The 23,575-nt window shown below is 46.7% G+C and overlaps 1 protein-coding gene across 1 annotated transcript in view; it reads right to left on the bottom strand.

The window, feature by feature from the left end:
• Positions 1-15,461: 15,461 nt before the first annotated feature.
• Positions 15,462-23,575, bottom strand: part of LOC132381428 (cytochrome P450 2B4-like) — a 52,918-nt gene continuing 44,804 nt past the window's right edge. Inside the window, exons 8-9 of the mRNA XM_059950833.1 lie at positions 23,187-23,328; positions 15,462-16,556 (exon numbers count right to left, since the gene is read on the bottom strand). Of these exons, the coding sequence (XP_059806816.1) occupies positions 16,348-16,556; positions 23,187-23,328 (351 nt within the window). The 3' untranslated portion in view covers positions 15,462-16,347. The remainder of the gene's footprint in view (positions 16,557-23,186; positions 23,329-23,575) is intronic.

Raw genomic sequence — 23,575 nt, 5'->3', positions numbered from 1 at the left:
TAAAGTATCTATCTATCTAAAAACACAAAAAAATGGAAACAGGCGTGGCAGTGTCTAAGGAAAGCAAAACGAAGTTAATCTTTTGGTCCAATACCTTGTTCTTACCCTTGGAAAGCCAATCTCTTGCTATTACAAAAAAAAATACTGCTTATTTTATCTGCCAGTGGATTATTTAAAATATCTCCACACAATCCATCTGTCATATACCTGTCGTTCAGTGCACTATTTTTTGAAGAAAATGTTGAAAGCAGAGGTTTGATGGGAGATGTTTTGGCTACTATGTTTGAGGAGCTGCCAAACTGCTGCTCTGAGAAATCGTTTGCAAATGTACAAACAAATGCAGTCTTGGTTTTAGCTTATCTGAAAGGCGGCACCTCTACCAATTCAGTTCTGCTTCACCTACACTGGGCTCTTCCGTAAGCATCATATCCGAGACGGGAGCACAAGGAACTGTGGATATTGGAATCTTGGAGCACTCCAGTGGCGTAGCACGAGGTTAAAATAAAAAGCTCGGGTACATCTGGGACTTTCCTACGGGCTGCAAACATTACGATCTATTAGGGTCTCAGCAAGGGCCAATGAAAAAAAAAGTGAGGTGTATACGTTGCAGCTATTGTAGGAGTGGGCAGTGTCAGAGTGGCCAGTCTTTTGCGCAACAGGCTTAGGCGAGAACTGGCTTGGGTACGCACAGGTGGAGGTTCTAACTACGCTCTTGGTAAGTTTTTTTTTGTTACTACGTAGCTAGTGGACTGAGAATGGGTCCAGAATTATTGGCAAGTTCCTTGTGGGAACTTCCAAAGACCTTCAGTCTCCCAGGTACCTATGTCTGCATGAAGTGAATTGAGCTGCAGCTCCTTAGAGACCAGCTTAAGGAACTGAAGCTGCAGCTCGATGACTTTCAGCTCCTATGGGAAAATGAGAGGCGACAGAAGGGAGCTACAGGGAGGTGGTCACTTCTAAGTTGCAGGAGGCAGGTACCCGGCAGGAAAGGGAAAGGGAATAGGCAGCCAGTTCAGAGTACTCCTGCGGCCATTCCCCTCAATAATAAATGTACCGGTTTGGACACCATTGTGGGGGGACAACCTACCAGGTTGAAACCACCGCGACCTCATCTCTTGCACTGAGTCTATCTCTGTGGCTCAGAAGGGAGGGGTTAGTGGTGAAGGGGATTTCATAATTAGAGGAGCAGAAAGCAGATCCTGTGGACGGGAAAGAGAAACCCAGATGGTAGGTTGCTTTCTAGGTGCCAGGGTCAGGGGTGTCTTGGATCAGGTCTACCGAATTTCTAAAGGGAGAGTGCGAACTGTTAGAAATCGTGGTACATATTGGTACCAATGATATAGGTAGGAAAAGGGAGGAGGTCCTAAAGAGGGAGATGGGGAGAAAGCTGAGAAATAGGACCTCCAGGGTAGAAATCTCTGGCTTGCTGCCAGTGCCAAGTGCCACTGGGGACAAGAATAGGATGGTTTGGCAGATGAATGTGAGGTTGGAGAATTGGTGCAGGGGGCAGGGTTTCAGATTTCTGGCTGATTGGCACCTCCTCTGGGGAAGGTATGACTTGTACAAAAAGGATGGGTTGCACCTGAACCGGAGGGGGGACCAGGATTATTGTGGGCAGGTTTGCTAGAACTGTTGAGGTGGTTTTAAACTAATTTGGTGGGGTGGGGGAGGGGGGGGAATGCGAGCTGGAGGGATAGAGCTGACGATGGGACAGTTGGTATACAACTACATAAAGTGCATAGTGAGACCAAGAGGAAGGACAGGCCGATGATAGGGCAAAATTGCAGTCAGCGGGATGAGTTAGAGTGTAAAGGGGGACCAAAATCGAAAAGGGCAATGAATAGAGGACTGAAGGTGTTATATTTGAATGTATGCAGGAGAATAGGGTTGGGAGGGAAATGAATCAGCCATGAACAAGTGACGGAGTAGAATGACCTAATTTTTCTCCTAATGGACTTATGGTCTAACAGGGACTGGAGGATGGAGGCCTGTTGTCTGTAAGTCTAGGGCCAAGAACTAGAGGCCCAGAGGTGGGCTAGAGGCCCAATCCCTGGGGTTGGGTGTCTATTGGTGTGCTTGAGGGGGGGGAGTGGGTAGGAAAGGAGCTTGTTCTGCAGTTGTTGTTGCTGCCGAACATTTCTGGCATTCTACGTTGCCACTGGAATGTGTAGCCACACTCGTGGGCTGCCTCCACCGCTGCCACCCTTGGGCGTGTTGGTTGTCGACACCAAGTTATGTGTTTCGCGGTTTGCTTCAATGTACGAACGATAAATAACTCTGAATCCGAACAGTGATGAAGTATCTGAGGTGCAGAAGATTGGTCCTGCTTTCAGAAGAAGCAGACAGGCTGACGGCAAGTCCAGATGAAAGGTCACGATCTGAAATGTCAGCTGTCTATTTCCTCCCACCGTTGCTGCTGAGTTCCTCTATCGGGTTGATTTTTTTTTAGACATAGGAGCAGAATTAGGCCATTTGGCCCATTGAGTCTGCTCTGCCATTTCATCATGGCTGACTTATTATCCCTTTCAACCCCGTTCTCCTGCCTTCTCCTCCATAACCTTTTACACCCTGACCATCAAAATATATATCCAATGACTTGGCCGCCACAGCTGTCTGTGGCAATGAATTCCACAGATTCACCACCAGCTGGCTAAAGGAATCCCTTCCTCTGGTCTTCAACTCCCCCACTATAGGAAACATCTTCTCCACATCCACTCTATCCAGTTCTTTCAATATGCAATAGGATTCAATGAGATCCCGCCTTATTCGTCTAAATTCCAGAGAGTTCTGCCCCAGAGCCGCCAAGCACTCCTCATATGGCAAGCCTTTCAATCCTAGAATTGTTTTTGTGAACCTCCTTCGAACCCTCTCCAGAGTCAGAACATCCTTTCTTAAACAAGGGGCTCTGTTCCTACACACAAAGTCTGGATGGAAAGGCAAGAAGTCCTTGGTCTATAAACAAGAGAAGATCTGCAGACGCTGGAAATGCTGGAGGAACTCAGCCGGCCGGGCAGCATCTCTGGAAAAAAGTGCGGTCAGCATTTTGGGCCGAGACCCCCTCATCAGGACTGGAGAGAAAGAGAATTCAGAGTGAGAAGGTGGGGGGAAGGGAGGAAGAAGTCCAAGGTGGCAGGTGAAACCGGGACAGGAGGAAGGGGTGGAGTAAAGAGCCGGGGACAGCTTCAAAATGCTGGAGGAACTCAACAGGCCAGGTGGCATCTATGGAAAAGAGTAAACTGTCAATGCTTTGGGCCGAGACCCTTCGTCAGGTGGCTTCATCAGGCAAATTGTGTCTGTTGCTTGCGTCAGATGTTCCAGCATCTGCAGATTTTCTTGTGTTGGTCAAGAGCTGCGAAGTTGATTGGTGAAAGAGGTAAAGAGCTGGAGAAGGGGGAATCTGATAGGAGAGGACAAGACCATGGAAGAAAGGGAAGGGGGGAGGAGCACCAGAGGGAGGTGATGGGTGGGTAAGGAGATAAGGTGTGAGAGGGAGATAAGAACAAGGAATGGTGAAGTAGAGGTGGGGTGTCCATCACCAGAAGTTTAATAAATCAATGTTCATGCCATCAGGTTGGAGACTACCAAAAAGATATCTATCTATCTATATATCTGTCTATTTCTCTATCTACTAATCTATCTATCTGTCTATTTATCTATCTTATTGAATATATAGAAACACAGAAACATAGAAAACCTGCAGCACAATACAGACCCTTCGGCCCACAAAGTTGTGCTGAACATGTCTCTACCATAGAAATTACTAGACTTCCCTATAGCCCTCTATTTTTCTAAGCTCTGTGTACCTATTCAAAAGTCTCTTAAAAGACCCTATCATATCCACCTCCACCATTATTGCCGGCAGCCCATTCCACGCTCTGACCACTCTCTGCGTAAAAAACTTGCCCCTGACATCTCCTCTGTACCTACTCCCCAGCACCTTAAACCTGTGTCCTCTTGTGGCAACCATTTCAGCCCTGGGAAAAAGCCTCTGACTATCCACACAATCAATGCCTCTCATCATCTTGTACACCTCTATCAGGTCACCTCTCATCCTCCATCGCTCCACGGAGAAAAGGCCGAGTTCGCTCAACCTATTCTCATAAGGCACGCTCCCTAATCCAGGCAACATCCTTGTAAATCTCCTCTGCACCCTTTCTATGGCTTCCACATCCTGTAGTGAGGGACCAGAACTGAGCATGGTACACCAAGTGGGGTCTGACCAGGGTCCTATATAGCTGCAACATTATCTCTTGGCTCCTAAATTCAATTCCATGATTGATGATGGCCAATAAACCATACGCCTTCTTAACCACAAAGTCAACCTGCGCAGTTGCTTTGAGCGTCCTATGGACTCAGACCCCAAGACCCTCTGATCCTCCACACTGCCAAGAGTCTTACCATTAATACTATATTCTGCCATCATATTTGACCTACCAAAATGAACCACCTCACACTTATCTGGGTTGAACTCCATCTGCCACTTCTCAGCCCAGTTTTGCATCCTATCAATGTCCTGCTGTAACCTTTGACAGCCCTCCACACTATCCACAACACGTCCAATCTTTGTGTCATCAGCAAACTTACTAACCCATCCCTTCTCTTCATCATCCAGGTAATTTATAAAAATCACGAAAAGTTAAGGGCCCCAGAACAGATCCCTGAGACACACCACTGGTGACCGACCTCCATGCAGAATATGACCCGTCTACAACAACTCTTTGCCTTTTGTGGGCAATCCAGTTCTGGATCCACAAAGCAATGTCCCCTTGGATCCCATGCATCCTTATTTTCTCAATAAGCCTTGCATGGGGTACCTTATCAAATGCCTTTGTCAGGGTCCGATCTGGAACCGTGTTCCGGGTTTTGATCCGGTCCGGGGGCTCTGGACTCTGAGTCCTGCAGTTGTCCCTCCCGTCACCCGTGATCGAGTTAGGACCCTACTGGCTCAAGGAGACACACCTGTGACTCATTGAGCTGCAGGTGTTTATAAGGGGCCTTGGGACTGGGACCAGATTGGTGGTCGTTTTGTTCTGTTTCCTGTTTCTCTGCCGGCTCTGAACTCGTCTCTGCATTCCGTTATCCTGTCCGGGCTCAGACCTATTCTTCAACTTGCTTCTCTGCCCGTACCAGTACTGCCAGGTTGGTCCGCTCTCCCACCTTTCTTCCCATGCGCTGGTCCCGCTTCTCCACTCGGTTTTTGTGTTTTGCGCGGTCGCGCTGTCTGCCGGCCGTTTCCGAATTTCCCGTTGTCACGGCTGTTGTGTTGGTCGACCTGGACCTATGCCCGTTCCTACCCCTTGCCTCTGTCGGGCGTATCCGGCCGACCTGCTGTGGCCCGGCGGGGGTTCTGCCCGTTCCTACCCCTTGCCTCTGTCGGGCGTATCCGGCCGACCTGCTGTGGCCCGGCGGGGGGTTCTGCCTGTTCCTATCCCTTGCCTCTGTCGGGCGTCTCCGGCCGATGGGCCGTGGCCTGGTGGGGGTTCTGCCCCCTCCTTCTCTTCCGCCCGAACTCTGGGATAGTGCCCAGGCCTCCGGTGTTTCTGCCTGGGAGGCGCCCCTACCCAGGATTCATGCAGCCCGCCCAGGGAGGCCTCTCCGCTTAGCCTATCACCACCTGCCTGAACCCCGGGAACCTGCCTACCTGACTTCGAACTTTGGGAACCCGCTCCGCTCCGCCTGCCTGGACTCTATCTGCCTGAACCCCAGCTCTACCCTTAAGTGCCATGGCATCCCCATCCTGTCCTCCCCCTGGTACTTCAGTGTCTGTGTCCTGCGTTTGGGTCCATGCGGACCCCCTTGACAGCCTTGCTGAAATCCATATACACTACATCTACTGCTCTTCCTTCATCAATGTGTTTAGTCACATCCTCAAAAAATTCAATCAGGCTCGTAAGGCACGACCTGCCTTTGACAAAGCTATGCTGACTATTCCTAATCATATTATACCTCTCCAAATGTTCATAAATCCTGTCTCTCAGGATTTTCTCCATGAACTTACTGAGGTAAGACTCACTGGTCTATAATTTCCTGGGGAATCTTTACTTCCCTTCTTGAATAAAGGAACAGCATTCACAACCCTCCAATCCTCGGAACCTCTCCCGTCCACATTGATGATGCAAAGATCATTGCCAGCGGCTCAGCAATCTCCTCCCTCGCCTCCCACAGTAGCCTGGGTTACATCTCATCGAGTCCCAGCGACTTATCCAACTTGATGCTTTCCAAAAGCTCAAGTACATCCTCTTTCTTAATATCTACATGCTCAAGCTTTGCTGCAAGTCATCGCTTGATCCTTTTCCATAGTGAATACTGAAGTAAAGTATTCATTAATTAAGTACCTCTGCTATTTCCTCCCGTTCCGTACACACTTTCCCACTGTCATTTGTGATTGGGCCTATTCTTCCACATCTTTTCCTCTTGCTCTTCACATACTTGTAGAATGCCTTGGGGCTTTCCTTAATCCTGCCCGCCAAGTCCTTCTCATAGCCCTTTCTGGCTCTCCACTGCAGGATATCTTGGATGTGATCTGAAACATCCCGGACCCTGGCACCTGGGAGGAAAACTACCATCCGAGTTTCTTTCCTGCATCCACAGAATCGCCTGTCTGACCCCCTGACTATAGACTCTCCTATCACTACTCCTTCCTCTTCCCTTCCCTACCCTTCTGAGCCACAGGGCCAGACTCTGTGCCAGAGGCATGGCCACTGTCGCTTCCCCCAAGTAGGCCGTCCTCCCCAACAGTACTCAAACAGGAGTACTTATTGTCAAGGGGTACAGCCACTGGGGTACTCTCTCTCTCTCCTTAACCAATCAACCGGCACTCGGGGGGAGAAAGTACAGATGCCTTACAGACAGCGACGGGAATCGAACGAAGCTGTCCAGTGCCGTAAAGCGTTGTGCTACTGTGCCGTCCCAAAGTTGTGATACCGTCATAGCGTGCTCCTTTATTAACGCATTAACTAATCAGAATCAGGTTTATTATCACCAGCACGTGTTGTGAAATTTGTTAATTTAGCAGCAGCAGTCTGATGCAAAAGAATAATATAGAATAAGCAAAAATGATTTGTCAATTCCAGTGCCTGTATATTGAATAAATTTATATCATGCAAAAACAAATAATATATATTTAAAAAGTGAGGTCGTGTCCAAGGGTTCAATGTCCATTTAGGGATCGGATGGCAGAGGGGAAGAAGATGTTCCTGAATCGCTGAGTGTGTGCCGTCAGGCTTTTGTACTTCCTACCTGACAGTAACAGTGAGAAAAGGGCATGACCTGGGTGCCGGAGGTCCTTAATAATGGATGCTGCCTTTCTGAGACACCACTCCCTGAAGATGTCCTGGGTACTTTGTAGGCTACTGCCCAAGATGAAGCCGACTAGATTTACAACCCTCTGCAGCTTCTTTTTGTGCAGTAATTCCCCCCCCCCCATACCAGTCAGTGATGCAGCCTGTCAGAAGCTCTCCACAGTACATTTAGAGAAGTTTTTGAGTGTTTTTGTCGACATACTAAATCCCTTCAAACCCCTACTGAAGTATAGTCGTTGTCTCACGTTTAAAATATAAAGTTAACATTAAATTTTATTTTTTTTAAAGTCATATCAGTGTTGTTGCTTAGCTCGAATAAGAACTTGAAACTGCTAATACTACTGTGGTTTGTCGCCTACATTCATCATTGAAGGAAACACTAAATCTCAGTTCAAGGTTAGTGAAAATGAAGATGTGATTTTTTTCCCATCCAAGTTCATGGACTCCTTGGGATCTACTCACCAGCCCTCGAGGTGGTCTGTGGGTCCCAGGTTAAGATCCCCCGGTCTATTGCAAATGGGCTCTAAGTCTATTTACAGAGGGGTAAGCGCACACAGACAGTAATCTGCTCCGCCCTGCGCCCAACATAGAGCATAGAAATCTACAGCACATTACAGGCCCTTCGGCCCACAATGTTGTGCCGACCACGTAACCCTGCTCCACAAACTGCCCAGATTTACCCTAACGCGTAGCCCTCTGTTTTTCTAAAGATTCATTTTCTTGCATTTCTGTTTAAACTTCTTCCCTGCAAACCTTGGCGCTGTCGGTGACGAGCACGGTGAAAAGTTTCACCAGGACACTGCGGTCATGGAGGAAAGGTGTCAGGGCAACTGGAATCCATCAGTGCCGGCTGATTGTTGTTGGACACTTAAACAAGAAAGCTCAGACACAGACTACAAATGCAAAGTATCAACAAAACCTTTTTAGCTTAGTTGAATTATTGCAAAGCGGAAGCGCCATTATGCAATTAACACGTTATATTCAATACAAGTTAATCTCTTGCTTTTCCAAATTCCTACGTGATATAAGTAGTCTGAAGTTATATTTGTGTCTAGCTTCAAGTAGTTGATCATAAACAAAAACAATTCTGAGGAGGAAGCAACACTTCCGATAAAATGTTGTTGTCCAGATCCTGCAGTAGGGGGATTTGAACACTAGGGGGCGCGCCAAGGCTTTAAATTGACATGTTCAGTGTCGACTCATTTGAACGCTAAAGGGATCTTTTGTTTGTAAATTTATACAAAGTTTTAGATGCCGAACTCTAACCTGAAGCCTTCTGCAATTTACTCTATCTACAATTAGGAGGCAAATGCCCATTCTTTTGAAAGAGAAGCCGAAGTCAGACGCTTGTGAGTGGTAAATCAGGAGGGGAGATTCAAACAAGAGGACATGAGTTGAGAGTTAGGGGGAAAAAGTTTAGGGGTAACACGAGGGGGAACTTCTTTACTGAGAGAGTGGTAGCTGTGTGGAATGAGCTTCCAGTAGAGGTGGTAGAAGCAGGTTCGATATTGTCATTTAAAGTAAAATTGTGTAGGTATATGGATAGGAAAGGAATGGAGGGTTATGGGCTGAGTGCAGGTCGGTGGGACTAGGTGAGAGTAAGCATTTGGCACGGACTAGAAGGGCCGCGATGGCCTGTTTCCGTGCTGTAATTGTTATATGGTTATAAATCAGGGTGGGGAGGTGGATTCAGAGAAATGGGGAGTGCAGTTGAAGGATGAAAAGTAGACCACCAATACGGGGAGATGCAGGTTGCAAGTTGCAGTCAGTAATAGGAAAGGGTGAGTGGGGTCTTACTGCTTTAATTAGTCGAAGCATTAAGTCAAAAATCAAGAGATTACGTTGCAAGATTATGCTGAGTTCTTCCAGCATTTCATGTGTGTTGCTTGGATTTCCAGCATTTGCAGATTTTCTCGTTTGAAATTATGATGCAACTTTATAATCCTCTGGTTAGGCCACGTTGGGGTATTGCACACAGTTCTGATTGTCCCACTACAGGAAGGATGTTGAGGCTTTGCAATTGAATTGTATTAAATTGAATTGACTTTATTTCTTACAAACTTCATGTACATGAAGAGTTAAAATCTTCACGTTACGTCTCTATGTAAATGTGCGATGTGCAATTTATAGTAATTTATAATAAATAGTCTGTATGACAGGACAATCAATATAACGTAGAAATACAATTGTATCAGCATGAATTAATCAGTCTGATGGCCTGGTGGAAGAAGCTGCCCCGGAGCCTGTTGGTCCTGGCTTTTATGCTGCGGTACCGTTTCCCGAATGGTAGCAGCTGGAACAGTTTGTGGTTGGGGTGACTCGGGTCCCCAGTGATTCTTCGGGCCCTTTTTTACACACCTGTCTTTGTAAATGCCCTGAATCGTGGGAAGTTCACATCTCCAGATGCGCTGGGCTGTCCACACCACTCTCTGCAGAGTCCTGCGATTGAGGGAGGTACAGTTCCCAAACAGGCAGTGATGCAGCCGGTCAGGATGTTCTTAATCGTGCCCCTGTAGAAAGTTCTTTGGATTTGGGGGCCGATGCCAAACTTCTTCAACTGCCTGAGGTGAAAGAGGTGCTGTTGTGCTTTTTTCACCACACAGCTGGTGTGTACAGACCCCGTGAGATCCTCAGTGATGTTTACGCTGAGGAACTTAAAGCTGTTCAGCCCCGGATCCATTGATGTCAATAGGGGTTAGCCCGTCTCCATTCCTCCTGTAATCCACAACCAGCTTCTATGTTTTTGCAACATTGAGGTTGTTTTCTTGACACCACTGTGTCAGGGTGATGACTTCCTCTCTGTAGCTGCCTCATTATTATTTGAGATTAGTCCAATCGGTGTAGTGTCAACAGCAAATTTAATTAGCAGATTGGAGCTGTGGGTGGCAACAGAGTCATGGGGTATACAGAGGGGGCTTAGGACACAGCCCTGAGGGGCACCTGTGCTGAGGGTGCAGAAGAGATTTGCCAGGATGCTGCCTGTTTGAAAGGGTATGTGCTATCACGAGAGGTTGGACAAACTGGGGTTATTTTCTCTGGAGTGTCGGAGGCTGAGGGGAGATCTGATGGAGGTTTACAAGATTATGAGAGGCACAGATAGAGTGGGCAGGGAGTATCTGTTTCCCAGGGCTGACATGTCTAATACCAGAGGGCATGCATTGAAGATGAGAGGGGGTAAGTAGAAGGGGGATATGAGGGGTAAATTTTTTACTCAGAGAGCTGGTAGAAGCCTGAAATGTGCCGCCCGGTGGAAAATGCAAATGCACCAGAGGCTCTTAAGAGATGTTTAGGTAGGCACATGGATGTAAGGAAGATGGAGAATGTGGAGGTTTTGTAGGTAGGAAGGATTAGTTTTTTGAAGGAGTTTTTGATTTACTGTTTAGCTGGTTCGGCACAACACTGAGGGACACAGGGCCTGCACCTGTGCCGTACTGTTGTGTGTTATCGAAGCGGGCTTAGGGGCTGGGGTTCATACGGTGGGTAGGTTTGCCCAAGTGTAGGGAATGGTGAGAGGCCGTTGGAGGAATCAAAGATTAAGAAAAGTAGAGAAAAGGAGTTCCAAACACTTGTGCTGGGAAAAACTCATGTAAAAACCTTTTAAACCTGAGTAGTCAAATAAGATTTCAAATGACATGCCACAAATTCCTTGGGCCTGAGTGTGTGAACTTTTGCATGTGGTTTCACTCAGATTACTAGCAGGAAGCTAGATGTGCATCTTATAATAATAATAATAATGATAACCATCATGATCATCACCATCATCATCATCATCATTATCATCATCATCATTATTATCACCATCATCATCACGATCATGATCATCATCATAATCATAATAAATACTTTATTGATCCCAAGTGGGAAATTATTTCATTACAGCAGAAATATTTAAAAACACACTTAGCAGTGTGCAGACTTAACCAATATTAAAGTACAAAATAATGATATGAACAATATTAATTTACCAATGTGCAATAATTTGCAATTATGTAGCATGATATAATAAAAAGGAATAATAAAACAGAGACCATTGTGCTGTGACGTGTGTTCTCCTGTCACACAGAGATGAACTGTTGTACATGCTTGTTGCATTTGGTAGGGAAGAAACGATCCTCGTGACAGCGGAGCTGAATGAGTCTGCTTATTTAGTAGGTCACGGAGAGGATAGACAAATTGTTCATAATGGATAACATAGAAATTTTTACAGAACATTACAGGCCCTTCGGCCCACAATGTCGTGCCGACCGTAACCTCCTCTAGAGACTGCCTAGAATTTCCCTACTGCATAGCTCTCTATTTTCCTAAGCTCCATGTACCCAGGGTCTCAGTTTGTTTATTGGCCTCCTCTCCCCCAACCTCATCTTTGGGTTGTAGCCAAGGAAGGACCCAGCCTCTATGATGGGTTTATTTAGTCTTTTAGCTGAAACAGTTAATGGGGGCAGTCCACGGTGATTGGGAAGAATTTGTGGAATATCTGTGGAATAGGTTGCCACGGGCGGCTGTGGAGGCCAAGTCACTGGGTGCATTTAAAGCAGAGATAGATAGGTTCTTGATTAGCCAGGGCATCAAAGGGTACGGGGAGAAGGCAGGGGAATGGGGGTGACTTGATGGGCCGAATGGCCTACTTCAGCTCCTATATCTTATGATCTTAAGAAAGCCCCCATGTCCTGTTAAAAAGGAGAAGAGAAAGATTTCACACCTCCAATTTCCCGACTGTTTCCAGTACTCATGTTGGGGTGTGTCTCATTGTCCAGGTGCCAAAGTCAGCAGGTTTCTTTCCTGCTCTCTCGCTGCAGAACCGTCCAATTGAATTGCCGTTCCATCAGTCGTCAACAGATGATTCACGTTATCATTCAATTTACTCAAGAGTAATTACAAAGGAGGCATGGCAGTGGCTCTGTTTCATTAGGAGTCTGAGGAGACTTGGTATGACACTAAAAACTCACACAAGTTTCTTCAGATGTTCCATGGAGAGCATTCTAACTGGATCCATCACCCCCACCCCCCACATGGAGGGACAACCACACACGATCGGAAAAGCTCTATTTTTTTGCTCCCTTTTTGCACGACTTCCTTAATTTATTTTAAAAATGTATATTTCTTATTGTAATTTACAGTTTTTTTGTGACTATGTATTGCACTGCTGCGGCAGACAACAAATTTCGTGACGCATGTCAGTGGTTTTCACTGCTGTCTGTGAGGAGTTTACACGTTTTCCCCGTGACCACGTGGGTTTCCTCCAGGTGCTCCGGTTTCCTCCCGCAGTCCAAAGGCGTATGGGTTGGTAGTTAATTGGTTGTTGGAAATTGTTCTGTGATCAGGCTAGGATTAAACTGGGCAGTGCTAGACGGTGTCGTTCAAAGGGTCGGACGTGCCCATTCCACACTAAATCTCAATAAGTAGAATTCAAAAATTCAAACCTTTGAATGGTGGAATCCACCCTAAATAGAAACATAGAAAATAGATGCAGGAGGAGGCCATTCAGCCCTTTGAGCCTGCACTGCCATTCAGTATGATCATGGCTGATCATCCAACTCAGAACCCTGTACCTGCTTTCACTCCATACCCCCTGATCCCTTTAGCCACAAGGGCCATATCTAACCACCAGTTCACTAACATCCCGCAGAGCAAAATTCTAGCCCCACTAACATGATCCCAGTCCAAGCAGTAAGACCCAGGGATGGTTATGATATACACGGTCAGAATCAGGTTTAATATCACTGGCATGTGTCGTGAAATCTGTTGTCTTCACTGCAGCAGTACAATGCCATACAAAAAAATCATGAATTACTGTAGGTACAGATATGAAATAGTTAAATAGTGCAAAAATAGAAATAAAAAAAGTAGTGAGGTAGTGTTCATGTATTCAATGTCCAGTCAGATATCAGATGGCAGAGGGGAAGAAGCTGTTCCTGAATCCCTGAGTTTGTGCCTTAAGGCTTCTGTACCTCCTTCCTGATGGTAACAGTGAGAACGAGGCATGACTTGGGAGGAGGGAGTCCTTAATGATGGATGCCTCCTTTTTTGAGGTATCACTCCTTAAATATGTCATTTATACTACGGAAGCTAGTGATGGAGCTGACTAAGTTTACATCTCTCTGCAGCTTATTCTGATCCTGTGCAGTAGCCCCCCACACCAGACGGTGGTACAGCCAGTTAGAATTCTCTCCACAGTACCTGTAGAAATTTGCAAAATGTCTTTGGTGACATGCCAAGTCTTGCCAAGTTCCTGATGAAGTATAGCCACAGTTGTATCTTCTTTGTAGCTGCATCGACATGTTGGGGCCCAGGGTATATCCTCAGAGATATTGACTCCCAGGAACTTGAAATTGCTCACAGCTTCCACTTCTGATCCCTCGGTGAACTGCCAACTTTTGTTGGTGTTGTTTTGAAAGTTTCATTCTAATGCTATTAATTGCATTAATTGCAATTAATTGCTGTCGGAGCAGTGCTGCCAGGATAATCAAGGACACGACCCACCCATCCAACACACTTTTTGTCCCTCTTCCCTCCGGGAAAAGATTCAGGAGCTTGAAGATTCGTACGGCCAGATTTGGGAACAGCTGAACGGATCCTGACCTGGATCTGGGCCGTACCTTCCAAATACCTAGACCTGTCTCTTGGATTTTTTTTGCACTACCTTACTTTCCATTTTCTATTTTCTAATTATGATTTATAATTTACATTTTTAATATATTTACTTTGATTTGTACTTCAGAGCATGAAGTGCAGAATCAAATATCACTGTGATGATTGTACGCTCTAGTATCAATTGTTTGGTGACAATAAAGTCATAATAATAATAATGATAATAATAATCAGACTGCTGGGCAATGCAGCGCAGAAGGCTGGAAAGGCCTATTCCACACTGTTTCTAAATCAATCAATCAATAAATAAACCTCATTTCGGTTCTCTGTTACAATAATTTTTGGAGTAAGAAATGTTAATGGATGTTATGATAAAGTCGTATAAGACATTGGAGAGGCCTAATTTGAGGGATCGTGGGCAGTTCTGGTCACCTACCTACAGGAACGATGTCAATAAGATTGAAAGAGTGCAGGGGAGATTTACAAAGATGTTGCCAAGACTTGACGACCTGCGTTATCGGGAGGGGTTGAATCAGTTAGGACTTTATGACCTGATGTTTGGACGATCTAAATGCTGGGCAGGATGGATTGAAAAGGCAGGGTGTCGGGACCGGAGGTGAGGTTCAAGCCGGTTCTTCTCACTGCTCTGTAACGTTTGTTCAGCTCTTCACTGCAGTATGGCTGAGGCTGTGGGCCTAATCCGGGCTTCATGATGTTTTCCTCCACTGTGTGATGAACTGAGGGTGAGGCTGTGGGCCTACTCTGGGCTCTGTGATGTTTTCCACTGCTGTGTGGTGAATGGAGGCTGAGGCTGCGGGCCTACTCCAGGCCTCATGACATTTCGCTCTGTTGTGTGGTGACCCCAGGCTGAGGCTGTGGGCCTGTTCTGGGCTCTGTGATGTTTTCCTCGGCTGAGTGGTGAACAGAGGCTGAGGCTGCGGACCTGCTCCAGGTTTTGTGTCTATGGACTCACTTTCATTCTGAATGCTGTTTGCTTGCTTTTATTGTTTGCACGATTTGTTTTTTTTCTCTCTAGGTGTTTGTTGGTCTTTTTTAATGGGTTCTTTTGGGTTCCCTTGTTTTGTGCCTGCCTGCAAGGAGATGAATTTCAAGGATGTAAAATATATACATACTTTGATAATAAATGTAGTTTGAACTTTATTTCCTTGAGCATAGGAGAATGAGGGGAGATTTGATAGAGTTAAGCAAAATTAGGAGGGGTATAGATAGCATAAATGCAAGCAGGCTTTTTTCCACTGAGGTTGGGTGAGACTAGAACTAGAGGTCATGGGTTAAGGGTGAAGGGTGAAATATTTAAGGGGAACATGAGGGGGAACTTCTTCACTCCGGGGGTGGTGAGAGTGTGGAATGAGCTGCCAGTGGAAGTGGTGGATACAGATTCGATATCAACATTTAAGAGAAATTTGGTTGGGAGGGCTATGATCCGGGGGACAGGTCGATGGGACTAGGTTGAGACCAGATGGGCCAAAGGGCCTGTTTCTGTGCTGTAGTGTTCTATGACAGTAAACGAACATCCAAAAAGGAGTCTTAAAAAATTGGGTTTTGACTTAATGATTTTCCTCTTCAAATTTAATTCCAAAATGTCTTACGTACATAACCAAAGACATGGTGTATTTTAATATTTACATCTCAAAAATAGCCAATAAAATACAGATCAATATACAATAAACAAATAACAAAATATTGCAGCTGCTGAAGATATGAACTGAAAACAGAAAATGCTGGAAACTCTCAGTGGGTGGAGAAACATTTCTGACTGACGACCTTTCATCGGAACTGTTAAAACGGGGAGAAATAAAATCTTGTTTTGTTTTGCAGGAGAGGCAAAAAAAGGAGAGAAAAGGGTGTGTCTGTAGTAGAGTGGGTGGAGGCCAAGATCTCTCTGACGGTTGTCGGAGAGCTACACTGGCTGGGGCCAGGGCCTTTTTTATGCTTTGGCTCTTGGTAGGGTCGCCTGTGCCAAACAGGTCAAAGGGTAGAGGTCAGACTAAGAGTGGTCCACCGGCCCTCCAGGTTCGGGGGTTCAGCTCAGGGCCAACAAGCCTGACTGGTCAAACAAAATTGGTACGGAAACAGCAATGGAGAATCCTTCTACATCTGAGTGTGACGGTATTCCTGAGTCTCCACCCGGGACTGGGATGACAGACAGTAATGAAAACCGAGAGGAAGCTACTGACGTGATGAAGGAAGCCCTGAACACCGCCAGAGATGGAGGACCTTCATTAATGCCCTAAACGCCTGCCAGCAGAGTAACGGGCAGTAAATAAGTGTGACATTTGCTATCTTCCAGTTCCCTGTGACCTGCCCACGGTCTAGAGATACTCTCTCCACAAACTCCGCCTGAGCCACTGGGTGTTTCCAGCACCTCCGGTGCTTTCCTTTTGTCGCACGGTGAGATTTAATGGAGGGTTTTGTGGGGTTGGGACGTCTCCAAGCGTCACTCCCTGGCTGGCCCTCTGACCGGCTCGCGAGGAACACAGTACAGCTGGTAAGGGTGATGCAGCGTTGAGAAGCCGCTCGACAGGGGCTTGACATTGATGGCAGGTGGTTCCAGCGGGGAGCGGATGGTGAAGTTCTGCAGCAGGGTGGTTAGGAAGATGAAGATCTGCGTCTGGGCCACCTCCTCGCCGATACACATTCGGTTCCCTGCAAGACACACAAAACGCAGGTAACTCAGTGAGAAATCAGAACCTACCGGTCAAATTTTATGTTTCTTAAAGACTTTGGTAATGTTAAAATCATGCACAAGAATGTGGCGAGGGAGTCTGAAGCTGTGACTCCCTCCCCTATAGCCACCCCCGGGCTGGCCTCACCCATTGAGTCTGAGGCCACTCCTTTGCCAGGAGGCACCGCTGACTGCAGTGCATAGTCTTACGATAACAGCACTGTGCTGGGAGATGTAATTGGTTTATTATTGTCATGTGGACTGTGACAGTGTGAAAAAACATTCGTTCACAAACCAGCCGGAGAGACATTCCGTATACTAGTACAGTGCAGTAGGTGAGGCGTCATACCGTAGCGGTTAACTCGGGCTATTTATTTGTATTTGCATTTGCACAGCTTGTTGTCTTCTGCAGTCTGGTTGACCTTTCACTGATCCTGTTATCTTTACTATTCTATAGATTTGCTGAGTATGCCCGCAGGCAAATGAATATCACGGTTGTATATGGTGACATATATGTACTCTGATAAGAAATTTTACTTTGAACATGATTTCTCTAACTTCCATGAATGCCCCTCCTCCCCTTCTTACCCCACCCCTTATTTATTTATTTATTTCCCCCCCCCCCCCCCCCTTTTCTCTCTCTGCCCCTCTCACAATCACTCTTTGCCTGTTCTCCATCTCCCTCTGGTGCTCCCCTCCCCCTTTCTTTCTCCCTAGGCCTCCCGTCCCATGATCCTTTCCCTTCTCCAGCTCTGTATCCCTTTTTCCAATCACCTTTCCAGCTCTTAGCTTCACTCCTCCTCCTGTCTTCTCCTATCATTTCAGAGTTCCCTCTCCCCATCCTACTTTCAAATCTCTTAGTCTTTTCTTCCAGGTTAGTCCTGATGAAGGGTCTCGGGCTGAAACGTCGATTTCCCGGTGGCCAATTTAAAAAAATATTGGATAGGTATTTGGACAGGAAAGGAATGGAGGATTATGGGCTGATTGCAGGTAGGTGGGACTAGGTGAGAGTACGGACTAGAAGGGCTGAGATGGCCTGTTTCCGTGCTGTAATTGTTATATGGTTATATAGTGCTTCTTCCTATAGATGCTGCCTGGCCTGCTGCGTTCCACCAGCATTTTGTGTGTGTTGCCTACTTTGAACTATACCCACTCCACCTTCCTCGTGAAAACGTTTCCCCTCAAATCCCTTTAAAAACTCCCTCTCAAATCCCTTTAAAAACTCCCTCTCTCTTAAGAATGCTCATCGTTTACTTCAATCAGGAGGGTTGTTAATGGATTAATCAAAGGAGTGAATCTCCAGCACTGATTGATGACAGGATTCGGAACCGGAAATTGTTTTGGGAAGGCCGTCAGTTGCGGTTAACTCCCTGGAAGAACATAACACCAGTCTGGAACCAGACCAGCACGAGGAACAGAACAATAGTCAACATGGTATCCCTCAGGCTGTGACGGTCGGACATTGGGAAGTCAGTTTGTTTATCCGAGACCCACGGTCTGAGGACTAATAAATTGGAAGAGGCTACCAGTAACGAGGTAAGAATTAATGGTCTGCCTAAGGCATGGTGTGAGAGTCATATATCACTGGCTAACTGGTCTGTGATAAACGAGATACCCATCTACCCTAGTGCCATGTGACCCTGTTTGGGTCATATCCCCCTAAACCAGGGGTTCCCGAGCCTTTTTAATCCATGGACCAATATCATTAAGCAAGGGGTCTGCGGACACCAGGTTGGAAAGCTGGCATGGTTAGCACAACGCTTTACAGTACCGTGTTTACGCATTGAATTACTGCCACCTGATTAGATATTGTCGTTAAAGAGCAGGTGTACCTATAAAAGTAACCAGTGGGTGTAGATTCAATGGGCCAAACATTCTTTTCTATATCATAGGGAAATAAGGGACCAGGGCTATATATACAAAGCTGCAGAGCCCTGAATATATAATTTACTGGATGCTACAGTGGCAAGTATTTCACAGTTATAAAGTTACATTGCTGTACAATGAAGTGCACAGTTGTATGAGATATTGACGAGGCTGCACCCAGGGTATTATGTACAGTTCTGGGTGTACTGTCATTAAGCTGATAGGATCACAAAGTCCGTTTACAAGAAAGCACCTCTGTTCCACCCGCCAAGTGTGCAACTTCCCGGCGGCCAAACAAAATTCCAATTCCCGCCCCGTCGGTCCATGACCTCCTCTCGTGGCAAGGGTGGGGGAACAATACCTTATATTCTGTCTGGGTGGCCTCCACCTGCTGGCATGAACATTGATTTCTCCTTCCAGTAATTTTTTCCCCCTCCCTCTCCAGTCTTCCTCTATTCCCTACTCTGGTCTCTTACCTGCCTATCACTCCCCTTGGGTCCTTCCCTTTCTCCCATAGTTCATGTCCTCTCCTATCAGATTTCCTTCTTCTCCAGCCCTTTGCCTTTCCCACCCACTTGGCTTCAACTATCACCTTCCCGATCCTTCCCCCCGCCCCCACCCACCATTTTACTTTGACTTCTCTCCTTCCCTTCCAGTCCCGAAGAAAGGTCTTGGCCCACAACGTTGACTGTTCGCTCTTCGCCATGGACGCTGAATTCCTCCAGCATGTTGCGTGTGTCGCTTCGGAATTCCAGCATCTGCAGACTCTCGCATATTTACATTACGAGAACGTCGCAGGGACTCGTGGGCCAGACTGGACAGGCTTGGACCTCAATCATGAGGGGCAAAGAAGGGGTTAATGCCCGTCGCCCTTTTTCCCAGAGAAAGAGAATTAAAAGACTTTTGCACCTTCTCCCCATGATGGCATGGGTTTCATCTGGGAGCTCCAGTTTCCTTCCACAGCCCAAAGAAGTTGTTGTAAATTCTCCCATGATTAGGCTAGAACTGAATTAGGGGTTGCTCAGTGGCATCGCTTGAAAGGCTGGAAAGGCCTATTTCACACTGTTTCTCAACAAAGATCCAAGATGGCAGCGCGACGCAGCTTGCAGCGGCCACTCCGGAGCTGATTATCCATTATTTGTGAAGCGGGGTGCCGTGCGCAATCATAATCGATTGGAAACGGACGTGGAAGCACGGAGAAACATCGGGAAATTCCAGGAAGACCTTCTTCGTTGCCGCTGCTGCTGTGAGGTCCGGGACTCTGCTGGGAAGAACAGGCCCCCAGTCCTCGGGGTCGCGTTGCCGATGGCCGTTGGCGGGGCCCGTCTTAATACGCTCGGCAGAGGATGGTGCTCGGAGAAGCTGTGCCTGAGGGGATGGTCGGAGGCTCGGAGGTTCAATGGACTCGGAGTCCGCTGCGGTCTGGTCGCTTTCGCTGTGTGCTGCGTCTGTGAGGCTGAGTCGGGTGGCGCTGTGGAAGTCCATAGCGGGGGGGTATTCCCTTCTGCCGCCGGCGTGGGACTACACTGAGCTACGTATTGTGTACGGTTCTGGTCACCGAATTATAGGAAGGATGTCAACAAAATAGAGAGAGTACAGAGGAGATTTACTAGAATGTTACCTGGGTTTCAGCACCTAAGTTACAGAGAAAGGTTGAACAAGTTAGGTCTTTATTCTTTGGAGCATAGAAGGTTGAGGGGGGACTTGATAGAGGTATTTAAAATTATGAGGGAGATAGATAGAGTTGACGTGGATAGGCTTTTTCCATTGAGAGTAGGGGAGATTCAAGCAAGAGGCCATAAGTTGAGAGTTAAGGGGCAAAAGTTTAGGGGTAACATGAGGGGGAACTTCTTTACTCAGAGAGTGGTAGCTGTGTGGAACGAGCTTCCAGTAGAAGTGGTAGAGGCAGGTCCGATATTGTCATTTAAAAAAAAATTGGATAGGTATATGGACAGGAAAGGAATGGAGGGTTATGGGCTGAGTGCAGGTCAGTGGGACTAGGTGAGAGTAAGCGTTCGGCACAGACTAGAAGGGCCGAGATGGCCTGTTTCCATGCTGTAATTGTTATATGGTTATATAAAAACTACACTAGACTACAGACCTACTCAGGACTGCATAAAGTGCACAAAACAGTGCAGGCATTACAATAAATAATAAACAAGACAATAGGCACAGTAGAGGACTATAAGTTGGTGTCAGTCCAGGCTCTCGGTATTGAGGAATCTGATGGCTTGGGGGAAGAAACTGTTACATAGTCTGGTCGTGAGAGCCTGAATGCTTCAGTACCTTTTGCCAGATGGCAGGAGGGAGAAGAGATTGTATGAGGGGTGCGTGGGGTCCTTCACAATGCTGTTTGCTTTGTGTATGCAGCGTGTAGTGTAAGTGTCTGTAATGGCCGGAAGAGAGACCCCGATGATCTTCTCAGCTGACCTCACTATCCGCTGCAGGGTCTCGCGATCGGAGGTGGTGCAATTTCCGAACCAGGCAGTGATGCAGCTGCTCAGGATGCTCTCAATACAACCCCTGTAGAATGTGATAAGGATGAGGGGGGTGGGTGGGAAATGGACTTTCCTCAGCCTTCGCAGAAAGCCGAGATGCTGCTGGGCTTTCTTTGCTATGGAGCTGGTGTTGAGGGACAAGGTGAGATTCTCCGCCAGGTGAACACCAAGAAATTCGGTGCCCTTAACGATCTCTACCGAGGAGCCGTCGATGTTCAGCGGAGAGTGGGTAGAGCAGGGTTTCCCAATCTGGGAGCCCACGGACCCCTTGCTTAATGGTATTGGTCCATGGTATAAAAAGGGATGGGAATGGTTTAGAAGGAAATGGACCAAATGTGGGGAAATGGGACTGGCTTAGATGATTATGGTTGAATGCTAAAGACATGTGAGTGTCTGCTAAAGGTCAGAGTCCCGGAATACCTGGAAGGGAAACCTGTCAAAGTGTTAGAGGGACTTTTCAGCCTTTCATCCGTGCCCCTCATTAAAAGGACAGCTTTAAGGGCAGTGCAATAATTTCAGTCACTTCCAGCACTCTAAAAGTTGTAAGTTTTGAGAAGCCGTGTGTGGGTGTGTGTGTGTGTGTGAGTGTGTGAGCGTGTGTGCATGTGTGAGCGTGTGAGCGTGTGTGCGTGAGTGTGTGAGTGTGCGTGCGTGAGTGTGTGTGTGCGCGTGTGAGTGTGCGTGTGAGTGTGCGTGTGTGTGAGTGTGCGTGTGTGTGTGAATGTGCATGTGTGTGCGTGCGTGTGTGTGCATGTGTGTGTGAGTGTGCATGTGTGTGTGTGCGTGCGTGTATGTGTGTGTGTGCGTGCATGCATGCGTGCGTGTATGTGTGCGTGCGTGTATGTGTGTGTGAGTGTGCGTGTGCGTGCGTGTGTGTGTGTGTGAGTGTGTGTGTGCGTGCGTGTGTGTCTGTGTGCGTGTGTATGCGTGCATGCATGCGTGTGTGTGATTGTGCGTGCGTGTGTGTGTGAGTGGGTGTGTGTGTGTGTGTGAGTGGGGGGGTGTGTGAGTGTGTGTGTGTGTGAGTGTGTGTGTGTCTGTGTGTGTGTGTGTTTGTGTGTGTGCGTGCGTGCGTGTGTGAGTGGGTGTGTGTGGGGGGGGTGAGTGTGTGTGTGTGTGTGTGTGTGAGAGAGAGATTGTATTTCAAACTGCCCTGACTGTCTATGGGCTGAACCGATTCACACTGTGGCATGTTGCAGGAGGTTCAGCTCTGTTTCAGTTCCTCAGGAACTGCCTCTTTAAGAAGCTGAGTAAATGTGAGAAATGAGAGATCTTTGTTCTTTGATATAAGTCTTAAAGTTCTTTCTCACTGTGAAAACTAAACATTTTTATTTTGCCAGATAAACTTTAACACTTATACGAAAGAACAAACAAAAATATAAACAAGTTGGAGGCTCAGATAGCACCCCCAGTTACACAGTACGTTCAAGCATTCATAGGTGTCAAACTCAAGGCCCGCGGGCCATATCCGGCCCGGCGTACAATTATATCCGGCCCGCGAGATCATTTTAGATAGCTCTATTATTTTAATTATTAATGGCCCGGCGATATGAAGCCTATGATTGTAAGTTAATACCAATCATAAAAATAATGCTTGCTCAGCAGTCTTCTTCATAAGAAACGGAATTTGTGAAGTGAAACACTTTGTAGTTATAGGAGAGAGACTGAGACACATGAGAACAGGCTGAGAAAACGGAGGCAATGAAAGCTGCGTTCACACGCGCCCGACTGATCCGGCCCGCATGAAGCTGCATTTTGCCCAATCCGGCCCATGACCTAAAATGAGTTTGACACCCCTGACTGATGTAGTATAGATTAAATATATATTTTCTAAATATTTAATAGAAAAAGTGCATTACTTTGCAAAAGTCTTAAGCACATACGTATACTTCTAGGGTGCCTGTGACTTTTGCACGGTACTGTAGTAATTTTATGTATTGCTCTGTACTGCTGCCAAAAAAAACAAATTTCATGACGTATGTGAGTGATGATAAACCTGATTCTGATAGTAGAGGACCTACTTATCAGCATGGAAAAGTCTTAGGCACATATGTGTAGCTAGGGTTGCTAGGATGTTTGCACAGTACTGTATCTTTGGAGAGGTCAGAGCAACGCCAAGTAGCAAACAGCAGAGATCAGGATTGAATCCGGCTCACGCTTTTTTAACCATTTCAACGTTGGTGCTAAGCCAACGCAGTAATATGAATAGAGGCGGCTACGCCCCGAAGAAGCGAGCTTTGGCCAAACCTATTGAGAACGGCAGAAAGGCTTCCTTGTGCTTCAGTTGTCCCCTCTTGTCCAGGAAATGATCCACGTTGAAGGATTCCGGAGTCTCCCAGCAGCAGGGATCGTGCAAAACGGACGTGAGCAGTGGGATCACGATCATTCCCTGAAAAAGGGGGTCAGGAGTTAAGAAAGGTCTTGCGATGATACAACAGTTGTCTCAACTTTGTACCCCCTAAGCCAGCTCCCCTCTGTAGCTGATGTTGTAATATTGGATCTGCTGAAGGTCACATATGCATTTCAGGCTTCACCCTCTTGATTTATTACACTGGGGATGTCACCATTTCTATCGGAGTGTGTAAGTGACCTTATAGTACTGCACAAAAGCTTTAGGCACTTATATATTCAGTAGC

The sequence above is a fragment of the Hypanus sabinus genome, chromosome 26 (assembly GCF_030144855.1).
Source record: "Hypanus sabinus isolate sHypSab1 chromosome 26, sHypSab1.hap1, whole genome shotgun sequence".
Classification (NCBI taxonomy): domain Eukaryota; kingdom Metazoa; phylum Chordata; class Chondrichthyes; order Myliobatiformes; family Dasyatidae; genus Hypanus; species Hypanus sabinus.
This window is presented reverse-complemented; position numbering and strand designations above follow the sequence as displayed.